This window comes from Caloenas nicobarica, chromosome 1, assembly GCF_036013445.1.
Source record: "Caloenas nicobarica isolate bCalNic1 chromosome 1, bCalNic1.hap1, whole genome shotgun sequence".
NCBI lineage: Eukaryota > Metazoa > Chordata > Aves > Columbiformes > Columbidae > Caloenas > Caloenas nicobarica.
The window spans coordinates 160,936,022-160,962,531 of NC_088245.1; the positions used below are offsets into that span (position 1 = coordinate 160,936,022).

Sequence of the window (26,510 nt, forward strand, 5' to 3'; positions counted from 1 at the left end):
ACATTTATTAAAGATGCCAACGATGAAGAGCTAGGAAGGCCAAAATTAAAATTTAAATCAATTTTACAAATTAAAGCAAGTGACAGAAGAGGAATGAAATCCAGTGGGGATGAACACAAAGCTCGTATAAAAAGACAATGGGAAATATAAGTAGTAGTCTTTCAGAAAATGAATAGTGTCTAAATCCCAAACTGAACAGTCAATTTCAGGCAAGTGCAAAGTAGGCAAACATCACTGAAGTGTACAATCACAGGTACAACTTTCAGAATAAGCAAAGCAATCTTTTTTGCTCGACTTCGTACTATGCTTACAAACTAAATGCTGTACCCCCACTGAAACATCACATTTCAAGAAAACAACTGACAAATACTAAGAAGAGGAATGTTAAGAATGGCCCACAATAAATACAGAATGAGCTGGATTTGGTTACATTTTAAGAAGGGAAGGTTGAAAGAGGACGTGCTAAGAACCAACGTACCTAGTAGGCTACTGCAGAGAAACGGAGGATCAATTTGTTCTCAGTTTCCCAAAATACAGACACTACAATGGGCTTAAAATTGAAGTTAATAAGATTCATGCTAATAATTGAGGGGGATACAACACCACTTTCTTATAGTAAGGACAATGAAACCCTCAAGCAGATTACCAAGGTTCTTTTAACAGCCTCCACTGCTGGATGCTTTAAGGAAGGAAAAAAATTCACACTGTCAGCAGCAGGACCTCAGGAAATTTTGTAATCCCTGTTGTTCCTTAGATTTATGGAAAAAATTTACATAGAGCTTAATGGTTCTAACATTCATTTCAGTAGAAGATACCAAGGTATGCTAGAGAATTTGTGGTTTTTTTCAGTTTAAACCTTTGTGCTTTTTCTGCTCCCCACTAACCTCAGCATAGTCTTAATTTTCAATTAACGCTCTTCTTAAATTTTTGTGATTATCATAGTTACCTTGGCTGCAAAGAACGGAGTCCACCTTGCTCTGTGTTATTGCTAGAGCTTCAAAAGCACTCACTAGTCAAATACAGGACAGCATAACAAAAAGGAATCCTACTAATAATTTCTATTCAAGTCTCCCAATCCCATGACTTATAGGTTTACTGCTGACTTACACTTTCATTGAATAACAGAGCACACATTAAGTTAAACAGACATGAGGAAATGGAGAGTATAATGGAAGCAAATTAAAGAAAATCAATAGTTTCAAAGACTAAACTGCAGTGGGGTTTACAGAATTAGACTGATTTTACTGTTTCATACAAGAAAATTAGACAACACTTTCAATGCAGTGTTCTTTCAAGTGTGTAGTTTAAAAGATTACCTTCCTAGTTTAATCAAACCTGTAATAAATAATAATGAATAATTATTAATGATATTGCAGGCACACCAGCAAGAGAGAAAATGTGCCTTGACAAGGACTTCTAAGGTCCCCTCTCAATCCCTCGTCCATAAAATAGAGAGGCAAATCAAGCTCTACCTCACACACCAAGTTTTACCTGGTAACCTAATGGACAATCAGTTTGGACAATGTCTCTGCAACATTAGATGCGGAATTCTTTTCATCTAGTTTTGGACATCAAGTCCCAATCAGCTATTCCAGGCTTCCCTTGTAATCAGCGAAAGGAAGAACTGCCCCTCCAGAAGACAGCTGAGGAGGTCTCAGACATGTCTTAGACCCTCCAAACAACTGCCTGTATTAGTCCGTTTCTCCCCACTGTCTAAAGAGGTGGCTTAATGTCACTCAGACTTGAGATGGACTCTTCCCTGGCAACCCAGGTTAGACATCTAACAACATTTCTCTTCCTTTTCTTTCCTCAAGCAACATTGGCTAAGGTTCCACCGTCTCAGCTCCTCAGCACCTCTGAAGGAAAAGCCAAGTTCCAGAGGTGGAGCCAAACACAAGCATCATCAACTTCAACGACTTCCAGAAAGGGCAGAGCAAATATACAAGGAAATAAGAGAATGCTCATCATAACAAAAAAAAAAAAAAGATTTCATATCAGTCTCTTATCTTTCTGTTGTAACAGCCATTTTTTTTAAAGCAGAGTAAATAACCCAAGTTGTAGACACAATGCATAGCTGAAAACTACCCTAAGAAGAATTTAAAACTCCATCAGCTGCAGAACCTCACTAGCCAGACAACAACTTTGTAAAAGTGAAAAACTATACATTAGTTTGAAAAACTAATACCCTGGATCTGTAAACACTTAAGCAAATATTTCAGCAGAATATCTCGCATATCCTGATAATTAAAACATATACAAATGTTTGAAGAAATAAAGTCTAAAGTTGTTGGTTTGTTTTGTTGTGGGTTTTTTCGTTATTGTTGCTTTTGTTTTGTTTTCAAGTACTGGCATTTGAAACAATTCTTAACAAAAAAAGAGTTCTACAACTTCACAATAGCATCCAACATATTGAAAACAAGCAACTTTTCATACTGAAGTATCTAAGCCGGGACAAGGGCACAGGACACTTCATACTATTAAGTCACACAGAGGTAAAGATTCAGTTACATCAAAATCAGAGCTGGTGCTTGTGCTTGAAAGAGTTCAGATTAGTAGGGCACAGCAGCAGTTTCTGCCCTGTGCTCCTTCTTGGGACCTGAGACCCCCAGCAAAGTATTTTAGGCTTGATTCCGACTTTAATAAGAGCAAAGACACTCACAGCAGAGACAATGTACTTTAGGGTTACATGATGCATTTTACAGTCTGTTGAAAAACTGAAGTCAAGCTACGTGATAAGGAGAAAACAAAGGGAAAAATGAAAAGGCGAATGAGACTTAGAACACTACAACAAATAATTATTCACAGCACCTTCCTCACTTATGTAAAGACAAATCAAGAAGCATAATGTCACACTAAGGAAATCATTCACTAACTAAACAAAAAAATTGAAGAACACACTACTCAGCTATAATGGTGAAATGATACTACATGTCTTTCTTCAACCAAAATAATTACTAATTATCCATCAAATAACCACTATGACCTGCTTTATAATTCAATTCTAAATTCTAAATTTACTTAATATAATCATGGTTTTTATTTAAAAGTACCAAAGCCACTACTCCAATTTTACTGCCTGTTCGTAAGCTTTGCAAATCAATTTAACACTCAGTTATTTACCTAATATTCTTCATGACACAGGAGAAAAGGACTCCAGTGGCAGACTATGTATTCTCAGACATTTCTGTAAGTATTTCTCTTCCTCATCCCCTCCCTGGTTTACGAGTTTATTGAATATTCCTTAAAGCCATATGGTTAACACAAAGTTGTTTTGTCCCTGAAAACATTCACGCTTTTTTTTTTTCCCACTATCGCACAAATCTTTAGCTAAAGATTTTTCACAAAATTGTATTAATAACCTTAAGAGTATGCTGTAAGTCCAGTCCAAGTTCACGACCATCAACAATAAATTCAAATTATCCTGACTGGAGTCATGCCAAACGTGACTAGCTTTGCCCTGTGGGGGGGCCTTTAATGTTGGCATAAAATCATCTTCAAATTGTTCAACAACAACAACCACCACCACCAACTCTATTCTCTTGATGAATAGGCACTGTGAAAATCAGTCCACCTATGTTATGGACTGTACCCGTTTTTAAATGACAAGACAAAACCATGTGTGAGTGGTCCTACTGAAAATTGGAAGTCCGCAGACTCATAAAATTAAGATGAATAGCAAAATGAAAGAACAGAAGTTATCCGGAAAACTATATAACTAGGGGGAAAAAAGGTATCTTTCCTAAACATTTTACAGATGTTGCCATTACAATCATTACAGTGCAAAGGTTTACGAGATAATCCAGCTGCTAAGCTCTTACTACACATGTTCAAAATTTATCATACAAATAAAGATATGATCTAATATTAGCCTGAAAATCTGATTTAATGGTAAATAAATCAGAACAAAGCCGAAAACTTACTGAATCACCTAAATCTATCCCATATCGAGAGATCAGACATCTGATAATTTTTCCATTTAAAATACAGAAAGGACCTTTTGTAACACCCAACAAAAGCGTGATACAAGACAACACGCAGCGAAGCAGCATGCACACAAAGTTCACAAGTTTCCCACCGTCATCAGATCATCAGAAGAACGCCAGCAGCGTGATTTTTCGCCAGCACTGCGTTCCCTGCAGAACGCCTGGCACACACCGTCTCCTGACTTGCAGCTCGCACATACAGCGAGCGATCAGTGCACAACGGGAAGCAGAGAACAACCTTTCCTCCAGCAAGAAACACTGGGCAAGCTGGGGGGAAAGATTTTAAGGGCATCTGGATACCTCAAACTCCACCAGTTAACACCACTCAGCAGCTGCAGCGATGCATTAAATCCTGCACTCTTCTTATGCTGAAGAGCGCCGTGTTTTGTCAGACGCGAGTTTCGAAAGGGCAAATAGGTTAAGAGAAACTTGCATTAAAAATAAAATAAAAAAAAAAAAACAGGAATAATTTCTCTCGCACTGACGTGTACAATAGGCAGCTACGCAAAATCCGCTAAACTTGAGGCGAAACGAACGCTTTACAGGTAACAGGGAGGGGAAGAGCCCAAACTAGAACCTCCTCTGGGAGATAAACTTTTTTTTTAAAAAAAACCCTTTGCTTCTTAATGACGGCTGGGCGGACAACTCCCGCCAAACTGCCGGAGAGCGGTACCCACCGCGCCGAGGAACGCGGGATCGGATTCCGAGTGGGTGGAAGTCGGGCCCCGCACACGGCGCCACCGGGCACGCGTGGGCAGGCAGCCCCCGCCGCGCCGCGGCCGCCCCGGGCGGGCTCCCCCGCCAGCTCCCCGTCCCCCCGGGGCGTGGGGAGAGCGGCCGGCACTGACCTGAGGGTGCGGTTGCCGGCGCAGCCGCGGCGCTCCATGGCGGCGGGCACGCAGCTGGTGAGCTCGGTCCAGTCGGCGTGCAGCCCGCAGCTCCAGCCGGTGGAGAAGCGGGAGAAGAGCCAGGTGTCCTTGTCGCCGCCCGGGCGGTGGCAGGCGCACTTCTTCTGCCCGGCCCGGCAGTAGCAGGGCTGCTCCAGGCGGATGTTGCGCACCAGGTGCCGCCCGAAGGTGGTGCCGCCCGTCTTCTGGATGTGGAGGAACACGATCACGTCGCGGCCCCGCATGTCGAACCGCACCCGCCGGCACAGCTCCCCCCGCGCGAACGGGAACTTGGCCACCAGCCGCGGCAGCGCCGCCGCCGCCTCCTCCTCCTCGTCCCGCTCCGCCGGGTCCCCCCCGCGGCGGGCGGCGGAGGCCGGCGGGCGGCGGAGGCAGACGGCGCCGGGGCAGGCGGGCGACACGTACTGGTAGACGATGAGCAAGAAGAGCAGCGCCAGCAGCGGCGGCAGCAGCCACCTGTTGAAGCGCTCGTCCATGGCGATGCGCTGGAGCAGCGCGGCGCGGGCTCAGGCGCTGCCGGGCGTTGACAAGGCGGCCGCCCCGCTCGGATCCCGCAGCCGAGGGGCGCCCGGCTCCCTCCCCGACGGCATGGTCCTCGCCGGCGGCCGCGGCTCCGCTCCGCTCAGCCCAGCGCGCCGCGCCCCGGCCCGCCCGCGGCGGCCATCCCGCGCCCGCTCCCCGCGGCCGAGGCGAGCCGGAGGCGCCGCGGCGAGAGCAGCAGCTCCCGAATCCGCTCCGCCGGCAACTCTCCAGCACAAACACACCGCTCGGCCCCCCGCGCGGCGGGGCGGGGCCCTCTCCCAGCCAATCGGAGCAAAGCCGGCCGCCCCAGGAGCCAATGCACGCCGGGCCTATGACCAATGGGAGAGCGGGCGGAGAGTAAACGCGGGTGGTGGGAGCCCCTCCTCGCTCCCCTCCAGGTATCGGACGGAGAGCGATAGCGCGCCGCTGGGGGGGAGGAGGCAGGAGCAGCCAATGAGGTGGCGGGGGCGGAGCGGAAGACAGCCAATGAGATTGACAAGAGGGCTCCGCGAGGTGAGCCGCCGCCCCCGCGCCGAATCAATGAAACGGAAAAAAATACCGTGATTTTTTTTTTTTTCTTTTAAACTCGTTAATATCTCCTTATTTTTTTGCTACGGGCGGGTCTCCTACCGTTTGCGGTTTCAGAGCCGCGTTTATAGCCCCGGTGTTGAAGTATTTCACACCAGTGGCTCAGGCCATGCTGACTACTACAAAGATTGACTACTTAATTGTAGGTTAAATGTACTGCAATGGTGTTAGTTCGTGGGGTCATTCGGAGTCTTCAGAGCACGAAGTCCCAAATGCCACACCAACCTCGAGGAAAGCTTTTATCTCCTCGAGGCAGCAACATCTACCCCCGGCAGCTACTTTATCCAAGTTTCACAAGTTAATTATTTGAGGCCTTCACATATTTACAAAAACTCTCAAATTGAAACTGTTGATTTTCCCTATTGAAAAAAAAAAAAGTGAAGTGTCTAGCTCACAGGTCACACCAAGCTGAGAAGTGTGTTGTCACTGTTTTGTCTGCAATGAGTTCATAGGTTAGCAAGCCTGTTACACACACTTCAAATACAAGCCTCGTACAGCTTCTGGATTATAATATATTAACATGCGAAGCATTTCATGTTAGAGCTGATTGCACATCTTGCTTATTTAATTACAGAATGTCTTTATTTACTGAGGGATTAATTAGATAACTGATACCTCTTAAAGCAACTTTCTCAACTCTGAAGACAACCTCACCTCTGGAAAGCCAGTAAAAAGACTACTGCCTTTCCATGGGACCATTTAACTTGAGAACTTTAAAAAATACTTAGACCAATATATTTTAAGCTGAAGTTTTTTATATAGCAAGTAAAAGTATTCGGACTCTTGGAGGAGAGTAACAGCTCCCATTAAAGCTTGCCAGAAAGAACAGAAATTACCAGAAAGTGGTTTAAACAAAAGGAGTTAAAACTCTACATGCTGTGAGATGTTCCAGAAGTTGCTACCACAAGACCAGCAGCATCAACCACCTGACTTCAACCACACAAACACACCACCCACACACATTTCCAGAGTTGCACAGCACAGTCAAGGTATTACGCTGGTAAAAGTTTGAGAGGAGCCGATTCTCAGGTCTTGCCAAAACATAAGAGATGCACTTTTATCTTCAGTGAAAATTCATACGGGAAGCATCATGGGTTACATGAAATTCACCCCTGTATTGTACAACCACACACCACAGTGCTGAAAGCCCATTCCCTCCATTCTCTGGCAGAAGGAAATGTGGGTCTGGTGTCAAACAAACCTGTTCAGTCTTCTCCCCGTAATGACAAGAGGTGTCCACCCACTCGCTCTTACCAAAGTGGAAAGCAGCCTTTCTTTGTCTTGCAAAAAATCACTGTGTTCTTTGCCAGCAAGAGAAGCAGAGCATCCATCTTCTCTCCAGGGAGACCTGACTCTGTGCTCTGCTCACCTGCTTTCAGAGTCCTTGTGCCTCCCAGGCCTGGACTTAATGAGATTTTATTTTAACTTCTCTCTTTTAGTAGGTGTCAGGAAGCCTAACCCAGAGAAATGTAAATATTTATAAATGTAAGATATAGAAGCATTTTATTCTCCTCTCTGCCTATTTACTACTTAACAAGTAACCACCAACAAAAGAAAAAGCAACATTAAATGTAGCCTTGTTTCGGTTACAGAATACCACCTAGTAACCCTTGTGTGGGTAAATTCATATTTGGAATAAAAGCAGTGCTAAAGGATTTAGATTGAAGTATTCCACATAATGCTTTTGGTAAGATACAGAAATACTATTATAATTTAAAGTTTTCTCATAAAAACAAGATTGTTGGCAGCCTACCTTCATCTCCACGAAAGGGAGATCAAAGCTAAATTTGCTAAACAGAAATTGTGCATTTCAGTTAAATTTAAAATTCTTCTTTATTTAAACTTGCTTAAGACAGTTACTGATTTGTGTAGACTGGCAAAAGGTGTTTTTTCCTGGATGGAAAGAATGTATAAGAGAAATAAAAATATTTATAATGAGGTTTAGATGAAAAAGTTGACTTTTTATAAAGCTCTCATTTTTCTGGTACTAGCAAAAAGTACTTGCAGGCCCACATGAAATAAGGTGTTTATGCAGCTTTCAAAGATGGGCTTTTACTTAGCAATTTTGATATTTTTAATGATGTTTTGCAGACCATGCTTTATGTAGAGTCACAACCCACAACACATCCAAGCACCACCCGGTTCTTCCCAGTTGTGCACAGGGTGTGCAGTTACACCCCAAGTTATACTTAATGTGGCCCTAGTTAGAAGAAGAGTTGGGGTCTCTAGACTGAACCCGAGTCCCACGATAGTCAGTGGAGGCTAAGTATCCCTGCCCAGAGACATAGCATTTTCATTTGGTAGCATTTAATGTTCTCTTTATAAAGGTCCACATTACTGTGTAAGGACCCATGGGATTAAGCTTTAATAAAAATCAGTTAAATTCCTTAGAAATCAATGGCTGTAACTCACTAGCAACGACAGAGTGATTATAAAGATCATTTTGAACATGGTCATCGTTCCATTGATTTAATGGGAACACAACTGAGTTCAAAGTGAAGCTCTAAAAATTGCAAACACCGTTCAATTCCAACATTTCCCCTTCCAAATATAGCTTACCTTTAAATCTCCAATGAGAGTTTAACTACAAGGAAAATCCAAAGTCAGTCAACATGCTAGTTTTGAGATCCTCTTACAAAATGAATGTAGTTTCTGTAGATTTCTGATTTTAAAAATTACAAGATTCAGGATTCTCTTATTTCTAACATAATGATTCTACAAGATCCTGTGTTGTGAGCGTATAGCTCAGAGTTCAAGTATTCAAATAAAATAATCCTGAAATTACTTGTTCCTTGTAATAATCTCAGGCAGAATACCTTTACCTTGTAAAATACATGTGCCAGGTCTACTGTCATGTCTACCAGAGACGTGCTGACATGAAAACGTGCACACTTTAAATTCTGACACATTATGCCCCTTCTCCAAGTCATTCCGAGGTAACACACAACACATTTTCCAAGTTGCTAAAAATAAAAATTGGCACACTTACAATTAATTTTAAAGGTCAATACAGTATTTGCTAGTCTGAAGCAACTGACATGTGAAACAGTCTCAGTGCCAGCATCAAGGTTTGTAGAAAAAGCATAAGTAAGCAAATGATATTAGGAAGCAAAGGTGCAAAAGTATAATTTCATTTGGCAATTACCTGTCTGACAAGGTTAAAATCTAATAGATCTGTTAATGTAAAATTAAAGTGACACCTGCCTCACACTGGTTTCTTTAAATTATTTATCACTGCTTGTGGCCAGTTGAGACTTCCAATAAACCAATTTTTTGGTGTGCATCAAGTCCCAGGTGTCTCTCGTCGCAAGGATAAAAATTGTTAAATTGATAAACCCATGCTAACTCCAGTCATCTCTCTGGGATTAATTTGTTCCAAAGCTTATAGTGTAAGTGTACCTCATTTTTTGTCATATTAAATTTCAATATGTGCACTTACTGAACCTACTGTTTCAATGGCACATCGATTGCTGTATTCTTCCTTTTAAAACAATTTATGCATTATACTGTCACCAGTCCACCTTCTTGTAAAGTTGCAATTCATTAGGACACGTTAATTTTCACTTCTCTTGTTTGCCATTCTTTTTCTGGATGTAATAACTTTCTTAAACCTAAGACCACTTTTATTTCCCTTAATCAGAATACAGACAATATAGAAGCAATGTTTTCAGTCAATGTCTCAGTCAGTCCACATGCAGTGGCATCTGCAACTCATCCCTTACACATTGCTGCGTGTTCTCCTGATGAGAGAAAGGATCAGCTATATTCTGCTTTGAATATTCATAACTCCACCTGTGTAAGATGCTGATCTAGGACACTGGAACATCTTAAATCGCTTCCAGCATTCTATTAATTTCTCTGTTGCTTAAAACCATAACACCACTCATAGAGATACTACAATTTTGTATTTTGTCTTACTGTTGTTGGGAAGAGAGTTTCCTGAAAAAAAGAACATTACTGAAAACTTTGAGCTAGATTTTTTAGATCAATGCCCAAACTAGATATTTATAAGTAGATCTCTTTCTACCACATAACTTGGTCATCTTTCATTCTTGCACCATTGCAGCCAGTCCCTGGATTCCCTGTGTATATCTGTGCCAGCAAATGAACCACCACCTGGGATCATTCCTGGGCTTTGCAGCATGGACATTTAGCAGAGTAACGAATGAGAAAGTGCTGTAACCAGGTTTTGGCAAGTGCCAACCAGCATTCTCCCAAACAACTCCTGGACATAGTCTGGGAGACAAATCATTCCAGAAATCACTTCCAACCAGCAGTCAAGTCACAGAGATTACAGCTTCAATGTAGGTCAGACCACATCGTGCCATTTGGCCTCAATATCCGAGAAAGTTCCTGAATGTGTTTAATTTACTAATGCAGACGTCACCAAACATTTGCAGTTTAACTTAAGGAAGAAAAATTTGTGTTCTCTCTTGCCTTTTGTACTGTGGCACAGCCAAGTTCCATTACAAAACTTGGACTGAAGTTACAGTACGTTAGCTAGCGAAGAAAATCTCTGGCATGTAGGGCCACATCTGGGGCTCACCAGAATCCACTGCCTAGAGAACAGGGTGGCACTAGGGACAAGCAATGGCAAGCCTTGCTTGTATCCAGCTATAAATGGAATTCCAAGGAGGACACAAGGCGTGACCAGCGGTTGCAAATTAGTCAAAGAGTTTCTAGCTTCTGTTGCCATTCAAAAAACGTGTGCAGCTTCACAATATGGCCAGGCAGAGTTGGTGAGTGGGAAGACACTTTGAGTGGAGTTACAAATTTTCCAGTTATTGCGGGCTGCAATATCAAATTACTAGAGACAAATGCTGGTCCTGCACCAAAGTGAGAAGGCAAAGAGTATGAAATGCAGGGTGGCTTTGGTAATCCCAAAGAAACTAAACACAGGGCTGTTTGTGCACGCTCTCTACAACTGGAATCTGCAACATGAAGACACCCTGAGGAAAGCATTTAGCAGGACAGACACAGTTGGTCTCCCATTTCTGTTCTGTGCATGGAAGAGCTTAGACATACTTACACACATTCCTCCCAGCCTTCTGAATCCTGCAATATTTATGATGCAAACTCTGGAGTGTAGAGCAGCTTTTGTGGGCTTATTGCAGATGAAAGGCATGCCATCTGTGTGGCATCCACATTTATTTTTCCAGATTCAGGTACAAGAAAGAATGGTACAGACTCAGTCACTGTCAATGATGTGAAGGATGCTACTGCATTTGCATAGGGTCTTGTGTTTTTCCCAATAAAGAACAGTCAAACAGCACACAAGAAACTCCCTTGCTTAAAGATCAAGATGTCAAAGTCAATGCCCAAGTTCCCAGATTGCAACTGCCTCCCACAAACTGACTCTGATCAGGAAGATCAATGCAGGGAGAGATCTGTCTCTTCTGAAACTGGTACATGCTTCCTTCTGTCTAGCAAAAACTAACAGATAGGCCTATCAGTTTTCCTCCCAAGACCCCAAAACTTCTCACAGAATCACAGAATGTTAGGGATTGGAAGGGACCTCGAAAGATCATCTAGTCCAAGCACCCACCGGAGCAGGAACACCTGGATGAGGTTACACAGGAATGTGTCCAGGTGGGTTTTGAATGTCTCCAGAGAAGGAGACTCCACAACCTCTCTGGGCAGCCTGTTCCAGTGCTCTGGCACCCTCACCATGAAGAAGTTTGTCATATTTAAGTGGAACCTCCTGTGTTCCAGTTTGCACTCACTGCCCCTTGTCCTATCATTGGTTGTCACCGAGAAGAGCCTGGCTCCATCCTCCTGACATTCACCCATATTTATAAACATTAATGAGGTCACCCCTCAGTCTCCTCTTCTCCAAGCTAAAGAGCCCCAGCTCCCTCAGCCTTTCCTCATAAGGGAGATGCTCCACTCCCTTCATCATCTTCGTGGCCCTGCGCTGGACTCTCTCCAGCAGTTCCCTGTCCTTCTTGAACTGAGGGGCCCAGAACTGGACACAATATTCCAGATGAGGTCTCACTAGAGCAGAGTAGAGGGGAAGGAGAACCTCTCTCGACCTACTAACCACCCCCCTTCTAATACACCCCAGGATGCCATTGGCCTTCCTGGCCACAAGGGCACAGTGCTGGCTCATGGTCATCCTGCTGTCCACCAGGACCCCCAGGTCCCTTTCCCCTACACTGCTCTCTAATAGGTCATTCCCCAACCTATACTGGAACCTGAGGGTTGTTCTCACCCACATGCAAGACTCTACACTTGCCCTTCTCATATAGGAACATACAGCAGTTGCAAGACTGTGTAACACTGCCACCTGGTGATATGCATCACAGCAATATTTTCTTCCTCCTACCATCGCACAAAAACCTTTGCCTCCTTTCAGGTGATCTTAATCTGCAAGTCCCCATCAAACATCACTTATCCCACCAGCAGTTTATCTTGAGCACCTCTGCTTTTGTCTAGAAGTTAAATTACTAAAGTTTTCAAAGTTGTTCAGGCCGTATCGTGTCTTTTTCTTCAGGACTGACTTCTAGATGTGCTATGGATAGACACAGTTTAACTTGATCCAAATCCCAACCACAACTTCATATGAAGTCTAAGAACTTCAGTGTCTTCTGAGAAAAAAATCTGAAGTAATATTAGAAATGATCCACTAGCCCTCCCTCCTTTTTCTGTTCAGCTTTTCAGCATTTCAGGGGTGATGTGGAAGAAAAACAAACAAACAAAAGGTCAAAAAGCAAAAGCAAAACCAAAAAGCCCCAATAGCAACAACAAAAAAATCTTCCAAGAAGTTTTCCTCTCCAAGATGGAAAAAATTATTTGTATAGCATTTGATCCCAGACTGTTTCACCTCTTTCACCTGATCTCTGTGGGATATAGATGGAAAATGGAGAAAAGTGTTGCAAATGGTAGATCAGGCTCAACTTCTACCACCCCTATCTGGCTTTCACAGCTGTCTGCAAATCTGAACCTTTCCTTTATAACTGACCTCCAACTCTTCACTGAAAAAGTCACAGCAAGTTCAGAACGGTTATCACTTTCTGGGCTGTCACTATTACTTACCAGACCTTTCTTGGATTCATTTCAGCAAGACAACCTGGAAACTTCAAATTCAAGAACCGCACTTTAAAAAAGTGCTGCTACAGCAGGTTTTAGAACAATCCAGCTCCTTCTGAGAAGGATTCCAAGTCTAGTTTGGAGAGTTTTCTTAACTCTTTCTTATTCTGTTCTATAAGCACCTAAAGGCATGTAATCAGTGAGTCTTCCCTAACATATAGCCCTATAAAGATTTGATGTTGTCTTTCTGTGTATTCATAAAATATATGAATGGTAATATTTGTTCTCTCAATAATCCCACCAAGATGAGTGAAATACCAGTCCTGTCAACAGTTAGAAGTTCAGTTGGATTTGTGGAGAAAGCTGAGAGGAATTCAGGTTTAATTATGAAGGGCTATAAGGTGTTTCACAGCTGGGCCTGAAGTGGAGATACCCCTATTAGCCTTAAATCTGTCTGACCTACAAAAGTTACAGTGCAGAGAAGTTACCAGTACTGTGGATGACAGGTTAGATATTCATAGTCAGTTTCAAGTCTTGGTTTGAAACATCTGCCTACAGCACTAATTTATCTTATGATCTCAGATTAAAGTACGCTAGGAACTGTAATTACCATATGAAACGGGAATTTTAACCCTATAATGGAAAATTGTGGCAGCAAACATCAAGATACGAATAGTTCCCCTAACCCTCAGCAGAAGGAAAGATCTGTTGGCCTTGCAGTCAGTCTGTGACAGACCAATGACTAGGTAAGAAATACAAGAGGGAAGAAAAATTGTTCAACACTGTGACAGGTTTGAGATGAATAAACTGTAAATTCAGAGAGAGAATTGAGGTGAAGATTGCTTGAGTGTTTGTTTGGATTAAGAATCAGCAAAAAATGAGAGGATAATTCTCCAGCTGGCAAAAAAAGGTCAAAATACAGGTTGGTCAAAGCAGCTTGTTTGGACAAAGGGTCTAAGGGCACCTGAAGTTGAAGTGGCTTAGTGAAGAAAAGCATGTACATACAAACTACTAACACTGTACTTCATTTTGTAGCAAAAGGAAAGCTGAAATAGAGTAAGAATTGCATCAGTAAGAGAAGACAGAAATGGCCAACAGCTGTGTTGTCTCATTGTGGCTTGCAGACCATTGATAGCAAGTTAAACATCAGAGTTTAATCTGTAAAACAATTACCTGCCCTGCATGCTCATCTGTGGCTATATCACAGAATCACAGAATGTTAGGGATTGGAAGGGACCTCGAAAGATCATCTAGTCCAATCCCCCTGCCAGAGCAGGAACACCTAGGTGAGGTTACACAGGATGTGCAAGCATAACTGGGAATTTAACAGCCATTTAAATATTTTTAATTTATGTTTACGATAACATAACAATTCATATGCTGTGAAGCCTTTTACTTCAATAAAGATGTTTTTTAATATAATTATCATCCCCTCTCCCAACTGCTAAGAAATAGTAGGATACAAGTTGCCCAGAAAATGTATAACTGCATTCCTTTAATACAGTGTTTGAGAACGCCAGGTTTATAGGAAAAATGCAGAGAAGATGGGAGCTTATGTTTTCTTTTGGAAGGGCTTTTAGAAAGTCTCTTTTTGAAAAGTTTACTGAGGCCTCTAGCAGGCAGGATCATCTCGTTTTTCATTATTTGGAACCACGGAGTAGACCTATTATTTAATCTTAATCCTTTCAGGAGGTCTAAGTGTACCACCCTAATATAATATAGTAAATTGTTTTATGATAACTGTCAAGAGATAGTAACCAAATTATAGTATGAAAGCAGTTTAGCAAATGTGAATAACTGGTACAGCCAGCATATGTCTGATTTAACTTCAGTTATTCTAGGAAGTCATGATGAAGGAATAATGGAAAACTGAAACATGGCCAAGTTTTCCAGTCAGAAACCTAGCTTTATTGCAAATTAAACTAAGGGAACATTATGTTTATCTGTTAAGATATTGGTTATATGTGATTACCATATATGTCTGTGTATAACCTGAGAAGTTAGCCAAATAGCTATCTAAATGCATGACCATTTTATTTTATTGACAAAGATATTCAAACGAGCGTGTATCAAGATAACATATATCTAGCATGAATCCTGCTGCCTTGTTTTTCTTCCTGCATCTTCGGTGTCCCATAGCCCAGAACTGCACATCACTGCAGCACTAGGGAGGGGTGAAAAAGCCTGCACAGCACATCCCAACAGCTCTTCCTCCCTCACCACTGCCATAAGCCTGCACGACTGGGAATCCCTCGACCAGGAGATACCATTAGCAGAAGCTAGCACATTAAGGGTTAAACAATTTGCATTTCCTTAATAACACTTCATTTTTGCCCTCAAAGTTTATCTACATTAAAATATTCTAAATGTAGTGTGTTTCTGTAAGTCTAATTATATGCGGTATGTGAAAACATATTTGATAATCACGCCGCTAATTATGTGCAATCACTTCAATACACAGGTGCAAAGCTCCAGAAATACGCATATTTGAATCTCTTCACATACAGATACAAACCACAACTTTGCAGTTACTAAGTGTTCAGTGACCTCTTATTTCTCTGGGACTGTACCTGCTTGGACTGCGGAGTGGCTAGTGCCATTGGAACCAGAGAAATGCGCTACACTACTACAAACCTAGGAATTAATCTATATGTGTATCTTCCAGTGCTAAAAAACCTGTAATTCCTGACTTTTCCACGGTTTATGAACATTTTAAAGTACACGTTTTATAATTTATTGGCAGATAAACCATACTGACTTCAGGGACATGGGAATCAACTTTTAATTTTCTTCTGGAAGCTTTAATTCTCACAATGTTCCTTTAGTATATATTTGCCTGGAATAACATATATATGCACATGTGAGTGTGTCTTTTCCGGTTTGGATTAAACTTAAGGGACCTTCATAATGGTTTAATAATAGAAGGTAATAAAAGACTTAAGCAATAAATCCATTTTCATTATATGTGTAATAGCTTGTGGCTGCACTTTTTGCTTCTTTTTCATTTATGTGTAACTGTTATTTTTTACATTGATTTTTAAAGCTGTCTGCACAATGGATTGTAATTAGCTTTTTGTATAAATCATAAAAATTGAAATTTTTATATACTTAGATTAACTGAAAAGGACATAAAATATTAATTGGCATCATTCAAAAGTAATACTTCTATGTTCCCTCTGAAGATATTCAGCATAAATTATTGTAAGAAATAGCTTTAGATGACTTGTCCATAAGTATTATTTTTCACATCTGGGAAGTGAGCTGAAATGAGCCCTGACAGGCAAGAAACTTATCTACTCATTAGCTACTAACATTACCAAAATAACAGACCAATGAGAAGGGACATAAACTCTAAAAAGCAGCATTGGAATTTTTTCCACTGGAAACAAATCCTTTTTTTTTTTTTTCCCCTCACACACTTAAGCAGCATGGTTTGATCTGTTTTGCATTAGCTACACAAAGCTTTATTTAAAATAAACTACACTTAAGAATCACAGAATAGCTGTTTTGGAAATTACACATGCCAGCCACCATAACAGGGCTCAATTCTAGGTTTCCACTGAATCAATAAGCCAAAAAGAGACACTGTCCTGTTGGCGCAGCAGAGCAGTGGCATTGCTTATGAACTTGAGCTGGTGTATCCAAATGGAGCTGCAATCCCCACTATGGCCACATTTCACTGTCCTCCACTACACAGCACAGACATGCCCAGAGATTTGTAGGAAGCGTGTTGGCACGGCCCAGGAAGTATATTCTTGACATTTCTGAGGTGGGTCATTTTAAGTAAGAAGCTGCGATTTCTGTGCTTAGTTTGCAAAGCAAAATGTTGCTTCAGTTTCTTTTCTTTTTAAAAAAAGTTGAAAATATAAGCATACTGGAAGAGAGCCTCTTGCTGTCACTGCAGCCACATGTATAGGCACGGCAAAGCAGCATAAATTCTGATTGCCAGAAAGCTGCCACTGAGCAGCTTATGTAAGATGTTGAAACCAGGCTTACGTTATTTTTGCATCAATTTTTCTTTCACTTGCTCATCCCCATAAATCAAAATGAAGACCTAACAGACTATAAAATACATTTTTGCATTGTTTATTACATTATACCACTACATTGAGATATGCTAATCAAATAAATCACGTTGGTCTTCATTTTCAATGGCATGGACAAAAAGCAATGCAGTATGGCATCCTTAATCTGTTCAGGGAAACACCTCAAATGCCTGACGTAAGAGTAACACTGACAGTTTCTGAAGAAATCAGCCTCCAATCTCACAGCAAGATAAAAAGATGCCAGCAGTTACTGCACAGGAGACTGTCAATTAATAACCAGATAACAGGTATATCATTTGACTAGTTTTCGACATTTACATTACCTCCAAGTTAGGGAGAAAGGGGGCCTTTCAGCTTGAAAATTGTCTTCATTCTGTTAAAAAATAGTTTTATTTTCAGCTAACTGAATATGCTGATGAAGCTCAACTTATTTGCACTTACTGCTACTGTGTCTATTAAATAGATGTAGCTCACTGTAACTTATACTGTAAAACATTTGCATCTTACTGAGAAGCGGTCATTAATCATTTCTTCTATTCTCACTGAAACAGCTATGATAATCAATTCTTATTTGCACAGCTGTGGTATGAATAATTTTAAAATTTTGCTATAATTGTTTTTCTGTTCTGCTGAAAAATGGTTTCAGAGAACTAAGGAATTTTCTCACTAATATATGGCATGCACATACAAGAATAGCCAAGTGTTATTTGGAATACTTAATTACATAAAATTCTGTTGTAGGAATGAAGATTAAGCCTGCTCTCCATCTTCTTGGTTTGCACTTCTTAAAAGATTAAATTTTTGTCCAAATATATAGAAATAGATTTTGTAAAAGTGTGCATTGGCTCTTTGCAGCTAGAATGTAGCTAAGGTACCAAAGCAAAGGGAAGATGGAAAAATATGCAAAACCTTTTATAAGGAAGACAATGTTCTGTTACAGCACTACATTTCTTTTTGAGAAGCAACCAGAAGTGCATCTTCAGCAACAAATCAGGTGGCTCAGAGTGGTTTTCCAAGTGCCAGTCTTGGATTTTTCAGGACCTGACTGGACGGACCTCAGAGCTGACCTTGCTCTGAGCAGGAGGTTGGACTAGAGATGTCCTGAGGTCCCTTCCAACTTCATTTAGCCTATGATCCTAAATTTTAGGGATCTAATAAAACAATAATCCTAAACGGAAGAGAGGGAGGTCTCAGCAGGGACATTCTTTTTGTCTAATGGAGATCTCTGAATTTAAGTAGAAAGGATCTTCCCTCAGAAGAAAAACTGGACCAAGTATTTTCTGTAGTTCACCACAGACTAATTATGTCACCATTGATTCAGAGCTACCACTTTATCTTGCCACTGAATTCAAAGCTGGCTGTTTTTCCATAGCCAGTGCCAACAAATTTTATTTATCTTTTGGATGGCAAATCATAAATTGTCACAGCTCAAGATAAAACAAGTACAAGCTACTCACATTTAAGCAACAATAGGAGCTTCTTCAATATCAATATAAACCAAAATGTAACAGCAACTTTATATAGAAAAGCAATTGATAGATTAGGGTAAGGTAGATGCATCCATCATCACAAATACATAGCATTGTACAGAGTTATGAAAAATGTGTGGTAAATCTATACACATGGGGAACATGCTTACTAAATTTCAGTTTGGCTGAAGAAACAGCAAAAACCAACTTGTTAGTAACTCCTTTAACCATAGAAGGATTGTTGGGTTTGGGGCTTTTTTTGGTAGATGGTCAACACGAAACAGCTATAGCCTATTCTGTGCAGAACAAGTGTAGCGTGAGTTCTACTAAGTCTATCAAATGCATTTTGAAATTTGCTAGGGAGTGGTGGAAGAGTCTTTTATCAGTTCATCATATGTGTTTTTACCTTCTACGGATGCAAGAGTTTGCGTACATACATGGGTTATTAGCACAGAAACACAAGGGGCCTAAACTTACTCAACCATACAGTGGTCTTGCCATGCCATCCCTATTAGCAGCAGCAGCTTCTGAACCATAAATATTAAAGAAGGAAGCTGCTTAAACAGTATCTCACAGCCTTTCTCCACATAAAAGATGCTGAATTTTTTTCTTTCTGATGTCCTTACATATGAACCAAGAGAAATACTCCTGTGGTTTTCATTATTTCTACAGAGGTATATGAAAGCTGCACTACCAGTCTTAGGTAGGGTTAACTTAAACCAACTAATGTACACTAAAGTTGGCATCACTGATGTGTCACCTGAAAATTATCTGAGGTCTTGTAAGACCACAAGTTTGTGAGAATAAGTCCAAAAAAGATTGAACACAAAGGCCGCAGACCGAAATGACATACAAACAATCCTCAGGGACATCTTTATCATACTTTCAGATGACAAAAGCAAAGCAGCATGTTAAATACAGATATTTTCTTTGGGCAGAGTTTCTGTACCACAGTTTGAGAACACCTGGCAAATGGATTCCTTTTGCTTGTACGTATGGTGTTACATTGACCAGCCCTGAACACTGACAAACCAAACTATACAATCCACAGCCCGATCCGTAGACTAGTGCCTTAACTGGCTCCTACCATCCAGACAGCAACTTTAAACAGTCAGGAGATGACTGTGAACAAAATAAATTAAGGTGTATGCAGCAGTAAAACATTCCAGGTTTCAGCTTCAAGTTCCATGAGTCACATTACAGAAAAGGAAATACCCCTTGTTTTTAATACAGCTAGAGAATTCTTCCTCCAATAAACAACTATACAGAGCTGCTCTGTATTCACGTTCCACAGTACTGATCCAGAAGCACCCACACCACCCTCTTTTAGCTCTGCTATACAACTGGGGAAAAAATAAAGCAGCATAGCAGCTGTGTTAAGGAAGTGGAATTAACTGCCAGGATTTCAAAACCAGGTAAAAAATAAATTAGAGACCACAAGCCTTAAAATTTTAAGGTAAGTTAGGTAGAATGTATAGGCATGGTTCCAGTGAAGCTTATATTGAGGAAAAAAATACCAAGGTAGGAAACAGAACATGTCTCAAAACAGAAATTGGCTTGGAAAACTTTCAGCACCCGCTATATATTAATATATGTACTCGGTACGAAGCTCCTCACACTTAGTAAGATCATAGCTACTGTTTTCAGCCTGGTGAAGGCCGAGGGAGAACCAGCATTTAGGAGCAAGCACAGGCAGAGCCACGGGTGGGTTTGGGGGGGCCTGGGAAGGCAGCTACTGCCCCGGCTGCGGGACAACACCGCCCTGCGTCCCCTCAGCTGCCGGCAGCCGCGGGAACCGGCCAGGCCCACCGAGCGGAGCGGAGCGCACCGCCCTGCCCTGAGCTAACGGCACGGCCCCGCGACTGACACCTGAACACACCCTACGCGTAACTCGCGCTCACAAAGCAACCCGAAAAATCAAGAAAGGAAAAAACAAAACATAAATGCCGCCAAGCCAACTCGCCTCCCCTGGCAGGGCGGGGACGAGGACGAGACGGGACGAGACCCACCTCAGGCAGGCGGCGCTAACACCGCTCCTGCGCTTGCGCGGCGGCGCGTGCCGTGCCGCCCATGCTCCGCCTCCAGCGCCGCGTGTCAACGCGCCAGCCGCGAGAGCCCCGGTATTTATTCGGCGTCAGGCCCTGATTGGTCTCCGGGCTGACCAATAGCTTAAGAGCGAAGGCACAGCACAGCCAATAGGAGCAAGGCAGAGGCTATTTGGGCGGGGTTGGGGAGCGCACGCCGTGGCTGCGGGAGCCGAGCGGGGTGGCGGCTGCTCCGGGCGCCCCTCACTGCCCCCCCCCGCCCCCTCATGGCGGGCTGGCGGCTGCTGCCGGCCCTCCTCGTTCTCCTGCGTGCCCAGCCGTGCTCCGGCGGCGGGGCTCCCGCCTCCTCTCAGGCCGTGACGGCCCGGCTGGCGGCGAAGTGGCCGGCGACCCCGCTGCTGCTGGAGGCGAGGTGCGTGCAGCCGCCTCCTCCTGCCCCCGCTGCCTTCCCCGGCTGCCGGGCGGGGCGAGGGGGGCAGCGGCGGTGCCTCCCCGGGCTGTCTCCTGGCGGGCGGGGGCGCCTCGCTAAGGGGGCAGGAGGAGGGAGGGGCCCCGTTTATCTCCGCGGCGCGGGCCAGGGGGGCTGCCTAAGGGGCGGCAGCATCCGTATCTCCTTTTCCTCCTTCAGAGGGTGCGTCCAAGTGCTCCTACGGCACAAGGCTTAGTTGTTTCCTCGCCTTGTAAAACGTCACGCACAATGCTGATAGATTTTTCCACGTTTTAACTATGGTATTGTTTTGTGTTTAACGTACTCAGACGTTTTGCAGGTCAGGTTGGGGAGATGCAGTGGACCAGTCTGCACAGTTCCCCCCTCCACTGAGCAACAGTCTGTTCTTCCATTAGTTTACTTTTCACTCGTGAATTAAATAATTATGGGTAAAGGTATTAGTGAAGCTGTAGGAGTAAAACGCCTTTTTTTTTTCCCTAAATATACCGTTAACTTTTGATCATAATTTCAAAATACAAAGTAACACTGTTTTCTAGTATAACATGTTTGTGGCTCCCCTGCCAGTTTGGTTTAAAAGTCTTTGTTTTGTTTTTAAACTTATCTGCTGCCGTTTGGAGAACTTCCATGAAGGACAGAATTGCAAACTTCTGTAATCAAAGGAATGGCAAACTTCCAAAGTAAAGATTAGAAAACAATACACTCATGCTAGCAAGTAGATTTTTTTGGCAGACATAAGGCAGGGGGTGGAAAGCAATTAATATTCCCTTAAGAAAAAACAGTAGCGTTACCAATAAATAGAAGAATGGTATCTGGAATAAAGCAAACCTTACTTTTATGCTTTGTGAAGATTAACCCATCTTTGAAAGCATTCCAGAGATTGGGGGCCTTCTCTGCATAGCAAAGTAGACATTGTTATTGATAGAAGTCTGTAATTTAATGAAAAACTATAACCCGTCAGAGTGTATGTTCTTATTTGTATATTTAGCCGCTACTAAATAAAGTTCACGTGCCGAATTGGTTTTACTTATAACTGTGTATTGGAATACCTGTGGAAAAATAAAGCAAAAACCCTGTTTATTTCTGTATTAGAGAACAGCCTTGCTTTACAGCTCTGATTGTCCAGTTTGGATTCGTAGTATTTTGTTCAAAATTTCTTTTAACCAAAATATACCACTGTTCAATGTTTTATGCTACAGACATGTCAGATGGTCATTGAATACTTAACCCTTGGTTGTTGCTGGGTATTTTTTATTTTAAACAACTGATGATTTTTACTGTTATACATCTCTGGACAAAGTCAACCCATGGACAATTCATTTTTATTTTTAAACAGTGAATTTATTGCAGAAGATGGTAATGAGAAGTTTTGGCAGTTCTTGGAAACTGTACGAGAATTAACAGTTTATAAGCAAGGAGGTAAGTTAAAACAGCATGCTAGTTTTAGTATATTATCTTGCATTGCATTTAACTTTTAAACATAAAGCTAACACGTTAACTAGCTTCAGTCAGGTAAAGCCTAACTCTTCCACTATTGCTTGTGAGGTGGTTTCATTTCAGACAGTTGTGGCATATTTTCCCATGAGAGCTCTACCTGTAGAGGAGTTTAAAAGCAAGGAAGACAAAATGGACTGAATCGTTGGTACACTATGGAGCAGAAGTGCAAACATTAAAGATACCTACCTTCTTACATGACTCAGCAAATGCTTATAGAATATTCAGACTTCATGTTCTGTGCAAGATGGATGTTTCTAGGGGAGAGAATACCACAAATAATGAGAATACTAGCTAGAGGAAAAAATGAAAATAATTACCAGAAAAGGTTTAATATTTGTAGATGGCATAGGCTGTTTTCTAGCAGCAATATTGGTGTTTTAGAAAAGATGGTTATCACTGTCAAAATAGGATTAAAAAATCCCTGCATGATTGAACAGAAGAATATTAAGTTGTTAGAAGTTTGGAGAGAAGAACAAAGCATAAAATCTATGTTCAGAAGATACCTAGGAGAGCAGTTTACTAGAAATGACCATGGTAATTAAAAAATTGGAAACCCATCAGGCTTTACAACAGGTTGGTCAATATTAGACCTACCTGTTAGGTCAGTAGCTTAACAAGGTAAAGAAAAACTTCAAGGTATGGCTATTTCATTTTGCTCTTGAGAATACTACAGCTCTGCTGGCATGAGTGTGAGGACCTAACACTGCCACTAGAAGAGACTTTAGGTAAATTGAATGTTATGTTAATACTCAAAAGATAAGTTGTAGAAAGATTATGCAAGAAATGGCAGTGACATGACAGAAAAGAATCCTTGTTATGTGAAAAACACTGTATATGGGAGGAAGAACTTAAGGAACAACAGGCTTCAACAATTGTGACTGAGTGAATACATGTCAAAAAGAGATGGTGATGTACATGTGGATATGTCAGTGAGAATGTAATTTGGATGCTCAGCAATGCCCAAAGCAGCTGATAGACTAAAAAAATCACTAGGAAATTAACAGAGACCTGCATGTTAAACAACATTTTGCTGCTTATGATTCCATGATGCACTTTCGTGTTGTGTAAAGCATGATGCTCTACTTTACGGTCTCCCTGTATTTTCTTCTTCAGTTCTTTAGAAACGATATAGTAGAAGCAGAAGATGTACACAGAACTATTATTATAGTTGTGGGATATCAACTGGAGAGGTTAAAAAACAAAAATACTGTGAGCTGATGAAAACTGGAGACGGTCTGAGGTCAGACATTGTGCTGGTTTGACTGAAAATAAGTTAATCTCCTTCATGCAGTTAGAAACCTTTCTTTTTCATAGCTAGCACGGTCATTGTTTGGATTTAGTTTGAGAACAAGAGATGACACCCTGGGACAGAATTAATGTTTTCAGTTGCTCTGCTCTGAGAGCCAAGGACACTCTGAGCTTTGCCCACAGGTGTGAGGCAGCTGGGAGGGGGGGCACGGATGGGGCAGAGCTTGACTGACATCCAGACTGATCAATGAGAATATTCCATGCCATTAGCATCGTGCTTCATATTTAAGGAGAGTCAGGATCTTCTGGTGCTGTCTCTCTTCTCTTCGCTCTCAGAAACCTGTTCAGGACTTTCCTTAGTTGGGCCTTTCACCATCCTGCTGTTTGCAGAGGCCTCTGGGCCTTTCTGCGTTTTTCCTCTTTTCTCTCCCCGGGATCAGCTTTGGGACCAGGTGCTGCTGCCTGGAACTGGCTGCTTGATGTGGACAGAGTCTGTGAGGAATTGCATTGAGTATCTTTTATATTCTGTTATATATATACATATATATATATATATATATTTACTAGTAGTGTATTAGTATTTTGTTATTTTATTAAACCGTGTTTATCTCAATCCAAGTTTCTCCCTTTTGATTCTCTCCCCTTTTTTGGGGGGAGTGGAGGAGGCAGTGAGCGAGTGGCTACCATGGTTCTATTGCTAGCTGGGGTTGAACCACAACAGAAATATAAATAAAATCAGAGAGAATCTCTGAGAACAGCAGGCCCAGGTGGTGAATGCTGCTCAGAGTCACTCTGTCCATGAGGACATGGAAAATGGAAGAAGGTGCAGGATTTGACCTGTGATCAGCTGCTATTAGCATTTGTTGAGGCAGGTACTGTTGACTAATGCTGTTTAAGGTCTTTGTCAATGCACAAGACAGTTGTGTGGGTTACACCTTCCACAAGGTTGTGGATGACACAGAACTGGGAGGAGAAGTTGAGAAGCTGGAGGTTAGGGCTGCCATTAGAGGGCCCTTGGCAGGCTGGATTGATAGGCCAACAGAACAGAAATGTTGGGAAGTTCATCAAAGGCGTTTTAGGGAGTCCCACGAATAGGCTGGGATAATCTCAGCAACAGTGCAACCTGGGCACTGGCTGGCAAGAAAGTGTTTTTTGAGAAATGGACCTGAGGATTCTTGTCAACAGTGAGTTACACTTACTTCTTATGCCTATGAAGGCCAAGTACACTCTAGGCTGCATTAGCAAGAGTGTAGCCAACAGGTCACATATTGTTAAATATTCAGCCTTAGCAAATAAGGTCTACTAATGGTCTGTTTACCTATATGTAGCAATTTAAGGGATTTGGTAGGAACGATGTATGTGGAATTTGCTAAAGCATTTAGTCTGGTGATGTATTTGGTTGTGTTAACATTAATGACCTCTGCTAGCTATACAGGCAGTGGTCTAGATATGAGTAGCTGTGCTGCAAAAATTTCATGTTAGAAACAGCACAGTTACAAAATGCTGAAGATTGCTTTTTAAACTTGCTGCTGCCTTTATATCTCAAAAGGTTAATTTAGGAACACAGAGCAAAGGTAAGTAGCCAGTTCCCTGCCAACTAATTATAACTTGAGTGTTTACTGTCTTTGCAAGTGGTTCAGTTTATATATTGAATTTTCGGCAGCCTCTTGAATATATATTTAAAAAGCCACATACAAACATATTAATAGGGAAACTATTTTCTCTGAAAAAAGCATAACAGTATATTGCATATAAACAACAATCATGCAGATTATTTGCTGTAGTCTAGAAGACTACATATTATCACAACTAAATAAGTATTTTTTACATACATATCAACCTTAAAGATTCCAGAGGAACCAGTTTCATAAGCACAGCACTTCTATAATAATCATGCCAAAAAATTAAGTATTCCCTCTCTACTGGCATCTTGTTTGAATGTCATAGGGATTCGACTGGGCAGTGATTGCTTGAACCGCTGTTACGTGGGATCCTGAATTCCCTAGCTGATCTGTAGATACAGATATACACATCTATGCACTTGGAACAATCCCCATACACCCATCCCTCAAAATAATGATCCCAGCACCCTGTGCTCTTCTGACTAATTATGTCCCTCACGTTTACTTTCCCTACCTCCTGTGTCTCAGTATTTCTAATTCTCCTGTGGGCCACTGACATACGTTCAGGTGAATTTTGTGCTGCATGTGCATGGGATCTGAGGACCTGCAACGTAGACCTTTATTTACCATTTGTGACTGTCCTGGTTATCTCCCTTTAATGATTTTTAATCTGTCTGCAATGTGAGACACTGCTGTAGATTGTGAATAGTAAATGCTGATGCTTAAATATGAGTCTGCTGAGCTCTCTGTTCAGATCTCATTGTAGTCAATCTCATCAATTTGGCTACAGGATCTGGGAAAGCTATTCAGGTGACAAATTTAGGTATCTTTAGAGTGAACTAAATAGCTTTTCAGGTTTGGTTGGCTGAGAGGCTGTCACTCTCTTGGCTAGAATGGAAGTTTACAGGTATGTACCTTATACACATGCTTTCAGATGTCTGAAATCTGGAACTGGATCCTAGTAATATTTCATTTTTGAAATTTTTTAAATCAACTTTGTTAATGTATTTAGTGGCAATATGCTATCAGGCAGCATTTTATGATCAGAAACATCTGTTTCTCTGGTTACCTGTAACATCCTAAGAAATTTATTGTGACTTCTACTCTT

The 26,510-nt window shown here is 41.7% G+C and overlaps 2 protein-coding genes across 2 annotated transcripts in view; one reads left to right on the forward strand and one right to left on the reverse strand.

Moving 5' to 3' along the window:
• The window catches only part of HS6ST3 (heparan sulfate 6-O-sulfotransferase 3), a 299,509-nt gene extending 294,142 nt beyond the window's left edge, over nt 1-5,367 (reverse strand). The window contains exon 1 of the mRNA XM_065653730.1: nt 4,832-5,367. Coding sequence (XP_065509802.1) covers nt 4,832-5,367 — 536 coding nt within the window. The remainder of the gene's footprint in view (nt 1-4,831) is intronic.
• A 15,478-nt stretch (nt 5,368-20,845) lies between these two features.
• The window catches only part of UGGT2 (UDP-glucose glycoprotein glucosyltransferase 2), an 82,599-nt gene continuing 76,934 nt past the window's right edge, over nt 20,846-26,510 (forward strand). Inside the window, exons 1-2 of the mRNA XM_065629780.1 lie at nt 20,846-21,002; nt 22,372-22,454. Coding sequence (XP_065485852.1) covers nt 20,857-21,002; nt 22,372-22,454 — 229 coding nt within the window. The 5' untranslated portion in view covers nt 20,846-20,856. The remainder of the gene's footprint in view (nt 21,003-22,371; nt 22,455-26,510) is intronic.